Source organism: Taudactylus pleione, unplaced genomic scaffold (genome assembly GCF_031769625.1).
Source record: "Taudactylus pleione unplaced genomic scaffold, aTauple2 ptg000130l, whole genome shotgun sequence".
NCBI classification, from domain to species: domain Eukaryota; kingdom Metazoa; phylum Chordata; class Amphibia; order Anura; family Myobatrachidae; genus Taudactylus; species Taudactylus pleione.
This window is the reverse complement of record NW_028284532.1, coordinates 8,281,908-8,298,313: the sequence shown is the minus strand read 5'-3', so window position 1 is coordinate 8,298,313 and position 16,406 is coordinate 8,281,908. Positions and strand designations below refer to the sequence as shown.

General features: G+C 41.0%; 1 protein-coding gene across 1 annotated transcript in view; it reads left to right on the top strand.

Moving 5' to 3' along the window:
- STAT6 (signal transducer and activator of transcription 6) overlaps nucleotides 1-16,406 on the top strand; it is a 248,504-nt gene that overhangs the window by 222,790 nt on the left and 9,308 nt on the right. The window contains exons 16-19 of the mRNA XM_088473126.1: nucleotides 5,488-5,634; nucleotides 6,938-6,995; nucleotides 12,100-12,204; nucleotides 12,499-12,564. Of these exons, the coding sequence (XP_088329252.1) occupies nucleotides 5,488-5,634; nucleotides 6,938-6,995; nucleotides 12,100-12,204; nucleotides 12,499-12,564 (376 nt within the window). The remainder of the gene's footprint in view (nucleotides 1-5,487; nucleotides 5,635-6,937; nucleotides 6,996-12,099; nucleotides 12,205-12,498; nucleotides 12,565-16,406) is intronic.

Below are 16,406 nucleotides of genomic sequence, written 5' to 3'. Positions count from 1 at the left end.
CATCATCAGCACCTTGGCCGCATCATCGGCACATTTTCTGCACCATCGGCTCAGTAGCTGCTCCATTTGCACACTTCACATCATCTGCTTCCAAACCGCATCTCTCCAACTATATCATCTGATCTTCCTGTACAAGACTCTTTCCTTTCATCTCAGAATTCCAGTTAACACTCCTGTAAGATGCTACTATTCCGAGCAGTAAGTCCAGGCGGCCGCCTAAGTACCGATGAGGAATTAATTTCTATGGGAACAACGGGCAGTTGTTAGTGGCAGATGACCTCGTAGCCTGAGTTCTAGATGGCTTACTAGGAGTGGTCACTGGAGATCGTATCACAAACATAGGTTCCAATCCGATTGTACTCATCAGTTCTGCATCATCAGGTCCAATACAATTTTACTCATCAGTTATGCATCAATTCTTTTAGACCTGATCAGAAGTCATAATGTTACGTTGACTCATCTGCATCACAAGTGGGTCTCTTAGAAAAGCTAAGTTTTTTTTCTGGCAGCCGCAGTTGTTGGAGAAACTGAAGGATGAGACACCACTGTGTCACATGCCGCTTGAGCTGGCAATTTGCTCAGCAACAGCTCTTTACATCTCTTCAGATCTGTGTCCATTGGAAACAAAGACACAAAGTATTACTAGGATAGAGCACAGTCGCCAAAATGCATTGATCCAATTTAAAGATACTAACAACCCTTGGATCCTGGCAAAGCGAATAAAGAACTTGGGGTCTGATTTATTACCATTCTCAACTGCGAATATGCATGCAATCGGCCAATTGTAGCATTCTACGCATGCGTATGCATCACAGTGCGTGTGCGCGAACTAGCTATTGCGATCGGGACTGTGATCGCAGAGGCTATGTAGACCCATCACAGAGTGATTGACAGGAAGCACCATATGTGGGTGGTGATGGGTTGTGGTCGGGGAAACGCAGGCATGCCAGTGCATTCGCATGCCATTGCAGGGGCGTGCATAAATTATCCACTGCGATTGCCTACGCAGTGAGGTCTCATAGCTTGCATGGTAATTAGTAATTTCTGAGAAAGGTCAGGGCTTGTGCAACTGTGTGTGAGGCTGCGATGTTACTCGATTGTACCAATGGTTTTGCTATTGTGCTATTGTATTACGGATGTGTGCAATGTAAAGTGGGCGTCCTTATGTAGTGTTGAGTTTGCATTGCGATCGCAATGAATTAGTATGTTATTGCAGTTGAACTGCATGCGTATGCAATAATATGATCCGTAGTGAATCAGGCCCTTGATCTACAAGTCCGACCTACTTAGCGGAATCGCTTAGTTTCAGGTCCTCCTTCAGTTTCTCAAGCTGCTTTTCCAAAAGTCTACCTAGGGAAATTACCTGACTCAAGATGGCAGTGTCTAAACGCACTTCACAGGTGACAACTTTGAAGACTAACATGCAATTTTTTTGCTATTTATCTACTTGCATTCAATATTTCCACTTTGCACTTTCTGGGGCAAGCCTGCTACTAAACCCTTAGGGCCAAATGTAATAGGGTAAGAGTTTCGAAAATGTGAGAGTTTAGCAGTAATCTCTCACATTGTTCGAGTTTTGTCTTCAAAATGGGAAAACATCTGGATGAGAGTTTAAATCGTGAGAGTTTTTTGAGTCTAAAAACATATGAGTTTTCATGTTCTCAGACCCTATTACATTGGCCGAGTTTAAAAAGTGTGAGAGTTTACTCCTAAACTCTTACATTTTCTATACTCTCGCCCTATTACATATGGCCCTTAGTGGTCAACGCACATTGGAGTGTACACCTGTTTTCGGGGCATATGTTTTGTGTTTTCATAATGTACATGCTCTGAAACTGAGAGTACACAAGTATGGGCTACGTGCCGGACACACATATATATATATATATATATATATATGTCAGGTGCATAAATATTGGGACATTGACAGAATTCTCATATTTTGGCCTCTATTCACCAATACAATGGCTTTGAAATGAAACAAACAAGATGTGCTTTAACTGCAGACTTTCAGATTTAATTTGAGGGTAATTACATCCAAATCAGGTGAACGGTGTAGGAAATACAACGGTTTCTATATGTGCCTCCCACTTTTTAAGGGGCCAAAAGTAATGGGACTATCAACTCATAAGCTATTTCATGGACAGGTGTGGGCTAGTCCCTCGTTATTTCATTATCAATTAAGCAGGTAAAAGGTCTGGAGTTGATTCTAGGTGTGACATTTGCATTTGGAATCAGTTGCTGTCGGCTCTCAATATGAGATCCAAAGAGCTGTCACTATCAGTGAAGCAAGCCATCATTAGGCTGAAAAATCAAAACAAACCCATCAGAGAGATAGCAAAAACATTAGGTGTGGCCAAATCAACTGTTTGGAACATTCTTAAAAAGAAAGAACGCACCGGAGATCTCAGCAACACCAAAAGACCCAGAAGACCATGGAAAACAACTGTGGTGGATGAGAGAAGAATTATTTCCCTGGTGAAGAAAAACCCCTTCACAACAGTTGGCCAAATCAAGAACACTCTCCAGGAGGTAGGTGTATATGTGTCAAAGTCAACAATCAAGAGAAGACTTCACAAGAGTGAATATAGAGGGTTCACCACAAGATGTAAACCATTGGTGAGCCACAAAAACAGGAAGACCAGATTAGAGTTTGCCAAACAACATCTAAAAAGGCCATTACAGTTCTGGAACAACATCCTATGGTCAGATGAGACAAAGATCAACTTGTACCAGAGTGATGGGAAGAGAAGAGTATGGAGAAGGAAAGGAACTTCTCATGATCCAAAACATACCACCTCATCAGTGAAGCATGGTGGTGGTAGTGTCATGGCGTGGGCATGTATGGCTGCCAATGGAACTGGTTCCCTTGTATTTATTGATGATGTGACTGCTGACAAAAGCAGCAGAATGAATTCTGAAGTGTTTCGGGCAATATTATATGCTCATATTCAGTCAAATGCTTCAGAACTCATTGAACAGTGCTTCACAGTGCAGATGGACAATGACCCGAAGCATACTGCAAAAGCAACCAAAGAGTTTTTTAAGGCTAAAAAGTGGAATGTTATGCAATGGCCAAGTCAATCCCCTGACCTGAATCCGATTGAGCATGCATTTCACTTGATGAAGACAAAACTGAAGGGAAAATGCCCCAAGAACAAGCAGGAACTGAAGACATTTGCAGTAGAGGCCTGGCACAGCATCACCAGGGATGAAACCCAGCGTCTCGTGATGTCTATGCGTTCCAGACTTCAGGCTGTAATTGCCTGCAGAGGATTTGCAACAAAGTATTAAAAAGTGAAAGTTAGATTTAGGATTGTGTAGTTTGTCGCATTACTTTTGACCCCTTAAAAAGTGGGAGGCACATATAGAAACCGTTGTAATTCCTACACCGTTCACCTGATTTGGTTGTAATTACCCTCAAATTAAATCTGAGAGTCTGCAGTTAAAGCACATCTTGTTTGTTTTATTTCAAAGCCATTGTGGTGGTGAATAGAGGCCAAAATATGAGAATTCTGTCAATGTCCCAATATTTATGCACCTGACTGTATATATATATATATATAACTTGCAGCTGAGGGGGCATAAATGGGCTTTGCTGCGGTGTTGTCGCTAAGACAAAGAGCCTGATTCATTACGGATCGCAACTGTGATTACGCACGCAGACGGCCAATTGTTGCGTACTGTACATGCATCACAGTGCAGAAAGGTCTCACTGTGATCGTACTGGGATCGCAGTGACTACGCAGACCCATCGCAGAGTGATTGACAGGAAGTGAGTTTGGGGGTGTTAATGAAGGGGTGGTCGGCGAAACGCAGGCATGTCAGTGAATTTGAACGCAGTTACAGGAGCGTGCATAAATTAGTCACTGCAATGGCATACGCAGCCTGAGATCTCACTGCGTGCGATGAGGTTAGCAATTTCTGAGTGAGGTCTGACCTCGTGCATTTGTGTCTGAGGCTCCGATGGTAATCGATGATACAGATAGTTTTGCAGACTTGCAAAATATCACGGATGTGAGTGAGGGGAAGTGGGCGTCCTTATGTTGTGCTGTGATGGCACACAATTGTAAACATTAGCATATTTTCGCAATGGCTCTGCATGCGTAAATGTAGCTGCCATTGCAGTTGTGATCCAAATGTCAGCAGACTTCTCGATTGCATACCCATGGCTAGTAGTAAAGCATGTGTATGGATTGAGGCAGTCCTCTTGCAAAGATACATGCAGCTCTGCATATGGGTGATACTGTATATGCATTTAGTCCTGTGCATGCTATGCCTTGGATTACTGCATCAAGCCCTTAAATGTTACTCCAATATCCCTGTTTGCTGAGACAATTTATTTCACAGTTATTCAGTAAAAAATATGTTGTTCATAAGAAAAAATGTGCCAGTGCAGCCAGGCCTCTGTTATACACACTGAAGGGCCCCCATATTTGGGTATTTGTAGTTTTGAATAAACATGCTGACCACTTGGGAATGAGAGGAACAGCAACTGCTGAACCATTTATGTCTGAGCATAGACACAAACAAACAGGCAGATGAACACACTTACAACACAGGACCTGATTCACTGCAGATCGCTATTCTGCTTATACGCATGCAACGCAGTTGCTAATATCAACGGTAATATGTAAATGTTTGCATTCACATTGCGATCACAGCCTGATGTAAGGATGCCGATTTTCCCTTACTCACATCTGTATACTTCATACAAAATAACAAACATCTTCAATGGGTTAAAGTACATTTCTCTTGGGCACCAGTGTTCATACATGCCCACACAATTGGTTTTATATGTCGACATTCATCATGTAGATATGGTCAACATCAACCCTGTTGATATCCGTCATGTAGACATGTTAAAATGTCGACATATGGACCCCGGTGGCCCAACAGTGATCTACCTGCTCCGGGCACCTGCAGCAGCTTCAGCGCAGCTTTCTGGTCACGGTGGCCATTTGACCGTCACTTCTAGGTCAGCCCTCCAATCCTCTGGTGTTCAGGTAAGTATTTTTCTGCTAATCCTTGTCCCCAACCCTAATCCTTCCGCTAGTGCCTCACCCCTCTCCCGCACCCTAACTCTAATCAGGCTAACCCTAGTGTCGACATTTCACATGTCGATATTGTGAGCATGTTTTGACTGACGACACTGTGGTGTAGCATTATAATTGGCGACATTATCACTGTTGACCTTTTAGCTACACCCCCACACAGTTGTGTGTCAGTACCACCAACTCTGATTGGCAGGAGGGCTAATCTTGGTGTAATTTCCATAGAAACAAATCAAGCACCCAAGATCAAACATGATCCTGATGCACCCCAAGAGGAGTGGGTGAGGGTCCTGACAGTGGGGCCCACCGGGGATTTCCCCTGTACCCTTGTGGGCCAGTCCGACCCTGCCACAGTCTGTTAATGAACAATGTGTTGTTGATTTCACAATTACAGCCCTGTTGTGTTAATAGTTGTTTCATATTTTTGTTTTAGGTTCTGGACAAATCCAGAATATTCAGCCATTCACTGTGAGGGACCTTCAAATCTTATCTTTGGGTGACAGGGTAAAAGATTTGAAACAGCTGGCACATCTGTACCAAAAAGGCAGAAAAAATGATGTCTTTGAGAAATACTATAAAAGTAAGTAACCGGCTCATTGTCTACTTTACTGGGGTCATTACAAATCACACAAGTGACAATAAGCAATAAAAATATACAGTTCAAATTCATTACAAATTTCCTAAATTAACCTTCTCTACCAATCTTTACATTAAAATTAAGATATCAAACACTTGGCCGTTCAAAAGGATAGTGCTATAAAATATATATTTATAATAAATCTCAAAATAAAACTGCAATTGTCTACCTGCATTTATGCAATAAACAGGCCCACGCAGTCTAAAGTAATTCCCTTACAAAACAGATTATTGGACAATAATCTGCAAAGAACAATACAGGGTATTGTCAGTTTATTCACATTTAGTTCGGTAGAAGTTATGAAAGCTAATATGTAGTTGGTTGTTATGGGTTACATTATAAGTGTTTTGCATACATTGATTTATATAACAGAATGTACAGCAGTGACATTTAATCCAAAACACACCTAGGGGTATATTTACTAAAGTGAGAGTTTTTAGAAGTGGAGATGTTGCCTATAGCAACCAATCAGATTCTACTTAACATGTAACTAGCACCTGCTAGAACAGGGGTTCCCAACCACGGTCCTCAAGGCACACTAACAGTCCAGGTTTTAAGGATAGCCATACCAAGTGTGTTAATTAGTACTGCAGTTATTTTGATTTTACCACCTGTGCTCAGGCATGGATATCATTAAAACCTGGACTGTTAGTGTGCCTTGAAGACCGAGGTTGGGAAACACTGTGCTAAAAGATAATAGCCAGAATCTGATCGGTTGTTATGGGCAACATTTCCACTTCACTTTAGTAAATATACTGTACCCTCTAGAGTCTATGCACAGTTGCCTACTCCCAGAATGTCTAGGAGACTCCAGCATTTTATGGAGCTTTCCAGGACTTCCAAGAGAGAAGACCAGCCTCATGAGTCCACCACAATGAATTTGACATTCCAGGGTTATGATGATGCAGTCCGCTGTGAATCATTGTGGCCCACTGCTCTTTGCAATGGGAGCAGGGCTGCGATAACGCACATCACTGTACCATGCCTCCACCATGCCTCTTTTACAGGATCTCCGAGAGGGCTTTAATAAAATATCGGCAAGTATGTGTCTAGGTGCATCTCATATGTATAAATACATTGTGAAACTGCAGTGATATTTATATTGTCTTCATTATTACAGTATCCACTGATTGGCTTTTGTTTTAGATAATGTAATTATTTATATAGTCAACATGTGTATGTTAGTCCATTATTTTATTGCCTTGCATTTTACAACCAATCATAACTCTTGCTTTCAATCCCTCAGAGGTTACTGACAGTAGTAATGGATACACAAAAGCTGTTATTACAATCACGGTGCCGGGGTAAGTCTTCATTCTCTATTAATGATTAACTAATAGTCTAAATAGCACACAGGATAACACATACTATGCTAGCAATGATAACTACATTATTAGACATATACGTCCTCAAGTTATACCAAGTTCTAATTTTAATGAGTCTTTTTAATATGTTTTGTAAGGGCAGTACTCTTAAAGCCCATGGTACTGCCAATTATCATTGTTGAGAAGCCAAGCCATAAGGTGCATACACACACAACAATTTTTTGAATGATTATCGATACCAATATCGTTTATCGTTGAAAAAATCGTTCACTTTCTGAGTTAAAATGATGAACGATTATCATTCATGCGCGTTCACGTTTGCAGTTTGTAGTTCAGTCAGGCTGAACAACTCAACGATTTTCAGTAAGGGAATATGCAAAAATCGTTTGTAGTTCAAAAAAATCGTTCATTACATTTAGTAAATGAAAGATTTTAGTAAACGATTTTCGTTTATTTTTCCTTTGAAAAAATGAACGAAAATTGTTTACTAAACTCGTTCATTTACTAAATCGTTGTGTGCGTATGCAGCTAATCGTTGTGTGCGTATGCAGCTAATCGTTGTGTGCGTATGCAGCTAATCGTTGTGTGCGTATGCAGCTAATCGTTGTGTGCGTATGCAGCTAATCGTTGTGTGCGTATGCAGCTAATCGTTGTGTGCGTATGCAGCTAATCGTTGTGTGCGTATGCAGCTAATCGTGTGCGTATGCAGCTAATCGTTGTGTGCGTATGCAGCTAATCGTTGTGTGCGTATGCAGCTAATCGTTGTGTGCGTATGCAGCTAATCGTTGTGTGCGTATGCAGCTAATCGTTGTGTGCGTATGCAGCTAATCGTTGTGTGCGTATGCAGCTAATCGTTGTGTGCGTATGCAGCTAATCGTTGTGTGCGTATGCAGCTAATCGTTGTGTGCGTATGCAGCTTCACTATTACATTTATATGAGCATTGCTTATTTGAATACAGAAGATAATTGTTGCCTTGCAATTATATATATATGATAATATGGTTCCAGAGATCTATAAATTAGGACTTTGGCATAACAGGTGATCCCCATAGTCTGTGCACTTCCCATGTTATGGAGCTTGGGTTACCTTTCAGAAAAATTGACCTATAAATAATTATATTTTTTATATATCATGTATTCATCTTAAAGTCATAATTGTCCAAAATGTCTCATACACCTGGACTGTTGTGTTGTTTATTGGATCTGTATAATAAACAGAATAGAAATAATAATTCCTGATTAGAGGAGGACCCACCTTCATACTCTAACCCTAATCCCTAACTTAATAATTTAACACTATCTCCTAACCCTAATACCCTAACATTAAAACCTAAACAACCCTAATCCCCTATCAACCTTAACCCCTAACCCTAATCCTCTACCCTAATACTCTAACCCTAATACCCACCCCTAACCCTAACAAGCCTAATTATCAAACTGTGCGCCGCGGCACCCTAGGGTGCCTCGGGACACTTGCAGGGGTGCCTCAGGTTGGTGGTCCAGCACCAAATCAAATTTTTTATGGTCAATGTAATGTAAATATGTGGACAAACAGAAGCGCAAACCTGTCCACCACAACATAACTGACCCTAAGGATTACAGGTCAGCACAATTAACTTTACTAAAAAATTTTCTGAATTTCTCAATAACAAACTTTTAGCTTAGAGGTGCCGTGAAAACAGTGCACGATGCACTAGGGCGCCTTGGTTCAAAAAAGTTTGGGAACCACTGCTCTAACCCAATCCCCTAACCCAACCTTGACCTTAATACCATAACCCCTAACTAATACCCTAACAATATACCTTAACATTAATGTCAAAACAACCCTAACCCCCTAACAACCCTAACCTTAATAATCTAACCCTAAGGGGCAGACTAGATGGGCCATAAGGTTCTTATCTGCTGTCAAATTCTATGTTTATATGACATCTAGACTGTCTTTATTATGTGTGTCCCTTTTCAGTGTTTGAAGGTTTTTATGCCATTGGCTAAAGTGCACCTTAAAATGCATGACTAAACAAAGTAAATGTTCTACAAAGTCTGATTTAGGGTTTCACATAAGTCTAATTGTGTTTTATACCAGCCTAGGGCACTACATAGTCACAATCACAGGAAGCACTCACAGACTTCTTTCCCTAGTACAATCCAGGAAAAATGAGAACATTTGTTAATGCTTGCAGAATGGCTTCTTTATGCACCATGCACTGTTATTAGTCTATCCAGCCTCATGCCTCGTGTATCGCCATCCCCCCCAGTGTCTCTCCAACCTCATATTCCTCCTGTGTCTCTTCAGACTGATGTTCCCACAACATCATGCCCACACTGTCTCTCCAGCATCATCCCCCCATGTCTCTCCAGCCTCATCCCCGCATGTCTCTCCAGTCTCATATGCCCCATGTCTCTCTAGTCTCATGCCCCCTACCTGTGACTACCCAGCCTCATGCCTCACCACCCTGTGTTTATCTGTCCTCATGCTCCCCCATGTTTTTTAGGCCTCATGCCCCCTACTTGTGACTCTCCAGACTCATTCCCCACCCTTTGTGTTTCTTCAGCCTCATGATCCCACGTGTCTCTCAGGCTTAATGCCCCTACTAAGCTTCAATCTCCTCATTCCTTCTCTGTCTAAAGTTCTGGCTGCCACCTCACTGCTGTTCCCGACTCCTTTTCCGTTCAGGGGCACACCATAAAAAAATAACTCAAAACAAAGGCGCCTCCATTGTCTCCCATAGTTATGCCCCTGACCGAGCCTCCTGCTCTCACTGCGCCTGTACTAGAAAGACCGTTACATAATATTAACATGTATTTTCATAATCTAAAACCAAATCTACTGCAGTATGTATTTTCCTGAATCTACAGCCATGGCCAAAAGTTTTGAGAATGACACAAGTATTGGTATTCACAAAGTTTGCTGCTTCAGTGTTTTTAGACCTTTTTGTCAGATGTTACTAAGGTATACTGAAGTAAAATTCCAAGCATTTCATAAGTGTTAAAGGCTTTTATTGACAATTACATTAAGTTTATGCAAAGAGTCAATATTTGCAGTGTTGACCCTTCTTTTTCAAGACCTCTGCAATTTGCCCTGGCATGCTGTCAATCAAATTCTGGGCCACATACTGACTGATGGCCGCCCATTCTTGCCTAATCAATGCTTGGACTTTGTCAGAATTTGTGGGTTTTTGGTTGTCCAAAATGGGTGGGTCAACACTGCAAATATTGACTCTTTGCATAAACTTAATGTAATTGTCAATAAAAGCCTTTGACACTTATGAAATGCTTGTAATTTTACTTCAGTATACCATAGTAACATCTGACATAAGGTCTAAAAACACTGAAGCAGCAAACTTTGTGAAAACCAATACTTGTGTCATTCTCAAAACTTTTGGCCATGACTGTACTTGTTAAAAAAGTGTATTCACCTAAGTGAACCACTATTAACCCTTGCCAACCTGGTTGTACCACATAACAGTGTATGCAGAGTAAATAATATATTCAGTTTAATAAACATAAATACATCCTGCATATAAGCCACAAAAAATATTTCTTTAAAAAATAAACAGCAAATGAATAAATTAAATACAAAAATATAAAACAATACACACTGTGGATCTCAAAAAATTGGACAAACCTAATAATCCTGTATTTTTTAGTCCTAGGAAATGGTTACTTTGTATCTCCCACATAAAAATACATGACTATCCAATATATTTGTTTGTCATAAAGTGTCCAAGTCCACAGACTTTGTTAAAATTTTTCACCTTAAAACAATCAAGGGGAGGAATTCCACTACATAAAGGCAATAATTTATAATCTCTAATAAAAACCCTGTGTAGTAATAATATTTACTATCCTAAATCAGGGGCTATATCAGGACACCCGTCTGTCCGATAGGCCAATGCAATCAAATGATACATTTAGTTTCTGTGGGGTTGCAAATCCCCTTAGCCTGCATGCTGCAGGTGTGCCTGTCTTTTGGATATAGTTTTTCCAGCGCAGAACTCTCTTCTTTCTTTTTTTCTTGCATGTATTTGACTGAGCAACAGACATGTATAAAACCTATTATCTGTAACTACAGTTACTGTACAATTTACTAATACAAGTAGTGTACAAACTGTGTAAACTGATAAAAAAGTGCAGTCAACTGACAATGTGTGTGAGCACATACTGTAAGTGAAAATGTTTCACAGGCAAAGACAATAAGATCTCCATTGGTTATTGCTTATTAACCACATTAAACAACCGTAACTTAATTCAACTTAACAGTAACTAAATGAAATAGACATGGACACCACAGCTTGACTAAAAGGTCACAGCTTTTATTTAATCACAGGTCACAGCAGGAGGCACTGCAATCTCAGTTCTCACCTCTCCAGATGTAACCCTTTTAGGGGACAACTGAATATTCCCCCTACTGACGTACTTCACTTGTGGAAGACTCACCTTCCTTACGGGCACAGTCCAAACGCTTCCACAATAGAAGCGCCCAGGTTCCCCACCTCCACACACACACTGAGTAGGACAAACTCGCCATATAATAGAGTGCCCCACAATGCCACAGAAGACCCCTGAGATACAGTGCTCTCACTGCACTCCCACTAAAATGAAAAAGGAAAATGTTAACAGATGGCAAAGAAGGCAAGGTTTTGGGAGGGTGGGCGGCACTCCAAAACTGCAAAGAGGCTGTTCGCGCAAATAGCATCCCCTTATATACCAAATTAAAATAGCACACACTAGTAACCGGACTGTCTCACTCAGCCAATCAGCAAAACAAAAAACAGGATTCTTATATATCCTCAAGCCTAGCTAGCTTTCGTCTACCCTAAAATTTGTTTCTGTTTTTATGCAACCAGACAGAATGGTTATACGATGGTGACTGCTGCACTGTGATTGGCTCCTCATCATTTGCTTGTCAGTAAATGGTGTGATGGGCTGCCTTCTTCATCTGACTAATCTCATCCAAATTACCAATTTGCATAATTATTTCTTGGATCCAAAATGAAGACATTTATATTAATATAATCTTCCGACAGAAGCTCAATTTCATATGTTATCTTCTATATTTTGTTGGATTTTTATTTTCAACCAGAGATGACAATGAGGAAAAGAAATTGTCTCCAGTATGGACTGATCATATCCCAATGGAGGAAGGTGAAATCTGCCAGCCATCAACAAGCACAAATCTGCATTATGCGTGAGTCAAACCCTCTCCTTGCCAGTACCAGTAGAGGATGGAGTCTCCTTTTAGCATTACATAGTAATTAGTAGTCTGCACAGGAAACAAGCTATGAAAGTGACACAAGTGAACACAATGGTGATTGCGCACTAGGGGATAACTACCGCTCTGCCGTAATTTCCTATTCTTGTGTATGTACAGAATGGGCTTCTATCCCATTATAATGGATTCACAGAACCACTTACAAGGGGGCCATTATTTATGTTGCATAGAGTATTTGTACACTTACACAATGTGCTTGTTTTACTGTAGGTCCCCAATCTATGGTTCACCCGTTGGCAGTCCCATGATTCATATACCAGCCCGACCACCATACAAGTAAGTTTTACATGATTTCCATTTTAATATGTTTTAATGTTGTAATCATCTACTGTAGATAAATTCAATTACAGCAGATCTAATTGTTTTTGCTTGGCATCAATGTATAAAGCTTAGGCGATGTTGGTTTCAAAAAGGATTGGTGATTGGACTAGATAAGGTACAGAAACCTAAAATATAAAAAACAATAAAGCTATTTTTTAGGACTGTATTTGCCCTATCTGTATTAATTGGGTACAACAACCTTTTACAGGAAACTGCGGCTTGCGTTATTACTTACTGTATAGCGAGTGTGTTCAGCATTTTTATGTTTCTGCAAATAGCATATGTCCATAATGCAGTGTGTGATGCTAATTACTGGATTTAAAGGGAAAAAGTTAATCGACTCACCAACAATAGTGACTCGGAAATGGAATCACTATTGGATCACTGAACTGCACTTGTTCTTTGGCCTATTATCTGCTGAGTTGCTGAAAGTGTTCAAAATCCTTTGCCAAAGGCTTGATGCACGTCACAAGTAATAAGGACTGATGTATACATACAATTTGTTAACACCTGCTGCAAGTGTATTCTGCCAGAGTAGATCAAGTTTCGATTTGACTTTATATATTGTATATCGTTGTTCTTTTTCGAAGACTCTATTGCACATTTTCCAGCGGATTGTGTAGAGATAGGGAAAGAGATAACAAAACATTGTTGAGAATCACTAAGCTATGCTGCACCTCAACTCCAATGCTGCTGGCTTTGTACCTCCAGTTCCAGTAGTGACCAAATCTAAGTAACAGCTATACCCATGTTAGTTGTGCCAGTAATGTGTTCTTTTGTTTGTATAACATGTGGACCCATTGGTTACACCAAATAAACTGAAACTGCTGCAGGTCTTTGAGGAGATCTTATGGCCTCCGCATTAAAAGCATATTAACATAGGCAGTGAGGCAGGGCCGGACTGGGACTAAAATTAGGCCCTGGCATTTAAAACACACAGGCCCACCACTCGTCAGCATCTGAACACAGAGGATGACACATCTGTGCACACCACAGCAGAGCCATAACTACACATTTTGGTGCCCTATGTACATGAAGAGCATTGGTGCCACCATCAACAAATACAGTAGGGACAGTGCACGCCAATGTGGTCTCGCTGGGAAGGGGCCACACAATATTACCTTCAATTCAAATGATGCCAAACAGTAGTTCCCCTTCATCACATTACATTACACAGTAGTGCCCCTTCGTCACATTACACCACACAGTAGTGCCCCTTCATCACATTAGACCGCACAGTAGTGTCTCTTTATCACATTACACCACACAGTAGTATTCCTTTGTTACATTACACCATACAGTAGTGTACCTTCATCACATTACACTGCAGAGTAGTGCCCCTTCGTCACATTACACCACACAGTAGTGTCCCTTCATCACATTACACTGCACAGTAGTCTCCCTTATTCACAATACACTGCGTAGTAGTGTCCCTTCATACAATTACACCACACAGTAGTGTACCTTATTCACATTACAGCGCATAGTAGTGTCCCTTCATCACATTACACTGCACAGTAGTGTCCCTTATTCACATTACAGCACATAGTAGTGTCCCTTCATCACATTACACTACACAGTAGTGTCCCTTATTTACATCACAGCGCATAGTAGTGTCCCTTCATCACAAAACACCACACAGTAGTGTCCCTTCATTACATTACACTGCACAGTAGTGTCCCTTATTCACATTACACTGCGTAGTAGTGTCCCTTCGTACAATTACACCACACAGTAGTGTACCTTATTCACATTACAGCGCATAGTAGTGTCCCTTCATTACATTACACTGCACAGTAGTGTCCCTTATTCACATTACAGCACATAGTAGTGTCCCTTCATCACAATACACTGCACAGTAGTGTCCCTTATTCACATTACAGCACATAGTAGTGTCCCTTCATCACATTACAGCACATAGTAGTGTCCCTTCATCACATTACACTGCACAGTAGTGTCCCTTCATCACATTACACTGCACAGTAGTGTCCCTTCATCACATTACACTACACAGTAGTGTCCCTTATTTACATCACAGCGCATAGTAGTGTCCCTTCATCACAAAACACCACACAGTAGTGTCCCTTCATTACATTACACTGCACAGTAGTGTCCCTTCATCACATTACAGCACATAGTAGTGTACCTTCATCACATTACACTGCACAGTAGTGTCCCTTATTCACATTACAGCACATAATAGTGTCCCTTCATCACAATACACTGCACAGTAGTGTCCCTTATTCACATTACAGCACATAGTAGTGTCCCTTCATCACATTACACTGCACAGTAGTGTCCCTTCATCACATTACACTGCACAGTAGTGTCCCTTCATCACATTACACTACACAGTAGTGTCCCTTATTTACATCACAGCGCATAGTAGTGTCCCTTCATCACAAAACACCACACAGTAGTGTCCCTTCATCACATTACACTGCACAGTAGTGTCCCTTCATTACATTACACTGCACAGTAGTGTCCCTTATTCACATTACAGCACATAGTAGTGTCCCTTCATCACATTACACCACACAGTAGTGTCCCTTCATCACATTACACTGCACAGTAGTGTCCCTTCATCACATTACACTACACAGTAGTGTCCCTTATTTATATCACAGCGCATAGTAGTGTCCCTTCATCACAAAACACCACACAGTAGTGTCCCTTCATCACATTACACTGCACAGTAGTGTCCCTTCATCACATTACACTACACAGTAGTGTCCCTTATTTACATCACAGCGCATAGTAGTGTCCCTTCATCACAAAACACCACACAGTAGTGTCCCTTCATCACATTACACTGCACAGTAGTGTCCCTTCATCACATTACACTGCACAGTAGTGTCCCTTCATCACATTACACTGCACAGTAGTGTCCCTTCATCACATTACACTACACAGTAGTGTCCCTTATTTACATCACAGCGCATAGTAGTGGCCCTTCATCACAATACACTGCACAGTAGTGTCCCTTATTCACATTACAGCACATAGTAGTGTCCCTTCATCACATTACACTGCACAGTAGTGTCCCTTCATCACAATACACTGCACAGTAGTGTCCCTTATTCACATTACAGCACATAGTAGTGTCCCTTCATCACATTACACTGCACAGTAGTGTCCCTTCATCACATTACACTGCACAGTAGTGTCCCTTCATCACATTACACTACACAGTAGTGTCCCTTATTTACATCACAGCGCATAGTAGTGTCCCTTCATCACAAAACACCACACAGTAGTGTCCCTTCATCACATTACACTGCACAGTAGTGTCCCTTCATCACATTACACTACACAGTAGTGTCCCTTATTTACATCACAGCGCATAGTAGTGTCCCTTCATCACAAAACACCACACAGTAGTGTCCCTTCATCACATTACACTGCACAGTAGTGTCCCTTATTCACATTACAGCACATAGTAGTGTCCCTTCATCACATTACAGCACATAGTAGTGTCCCTTCATCACATTACACTGCACAGTAGTGTCCCTTCATCACATTACACTGCACAGTAGTGTCCCTTCATCACATTACACTACACAGTAGTGTCCCTTATTTACATCACAGCGCATAGTAGTGTCCCTTCATCACAAAACACCACACAGTAGTGTCCCTTCATTACATTACACTGCACACTAGTGTCCCTTATTCACATTAGACCGCATAGTAGTGTCCCGTCATACAATTACACCACACAGTAGTGTCCCTTAGTCACATTAAACTGCACAGTAGTGCCCCTTATTAACATTATGCCACACATAGCCCATTAATTTTAT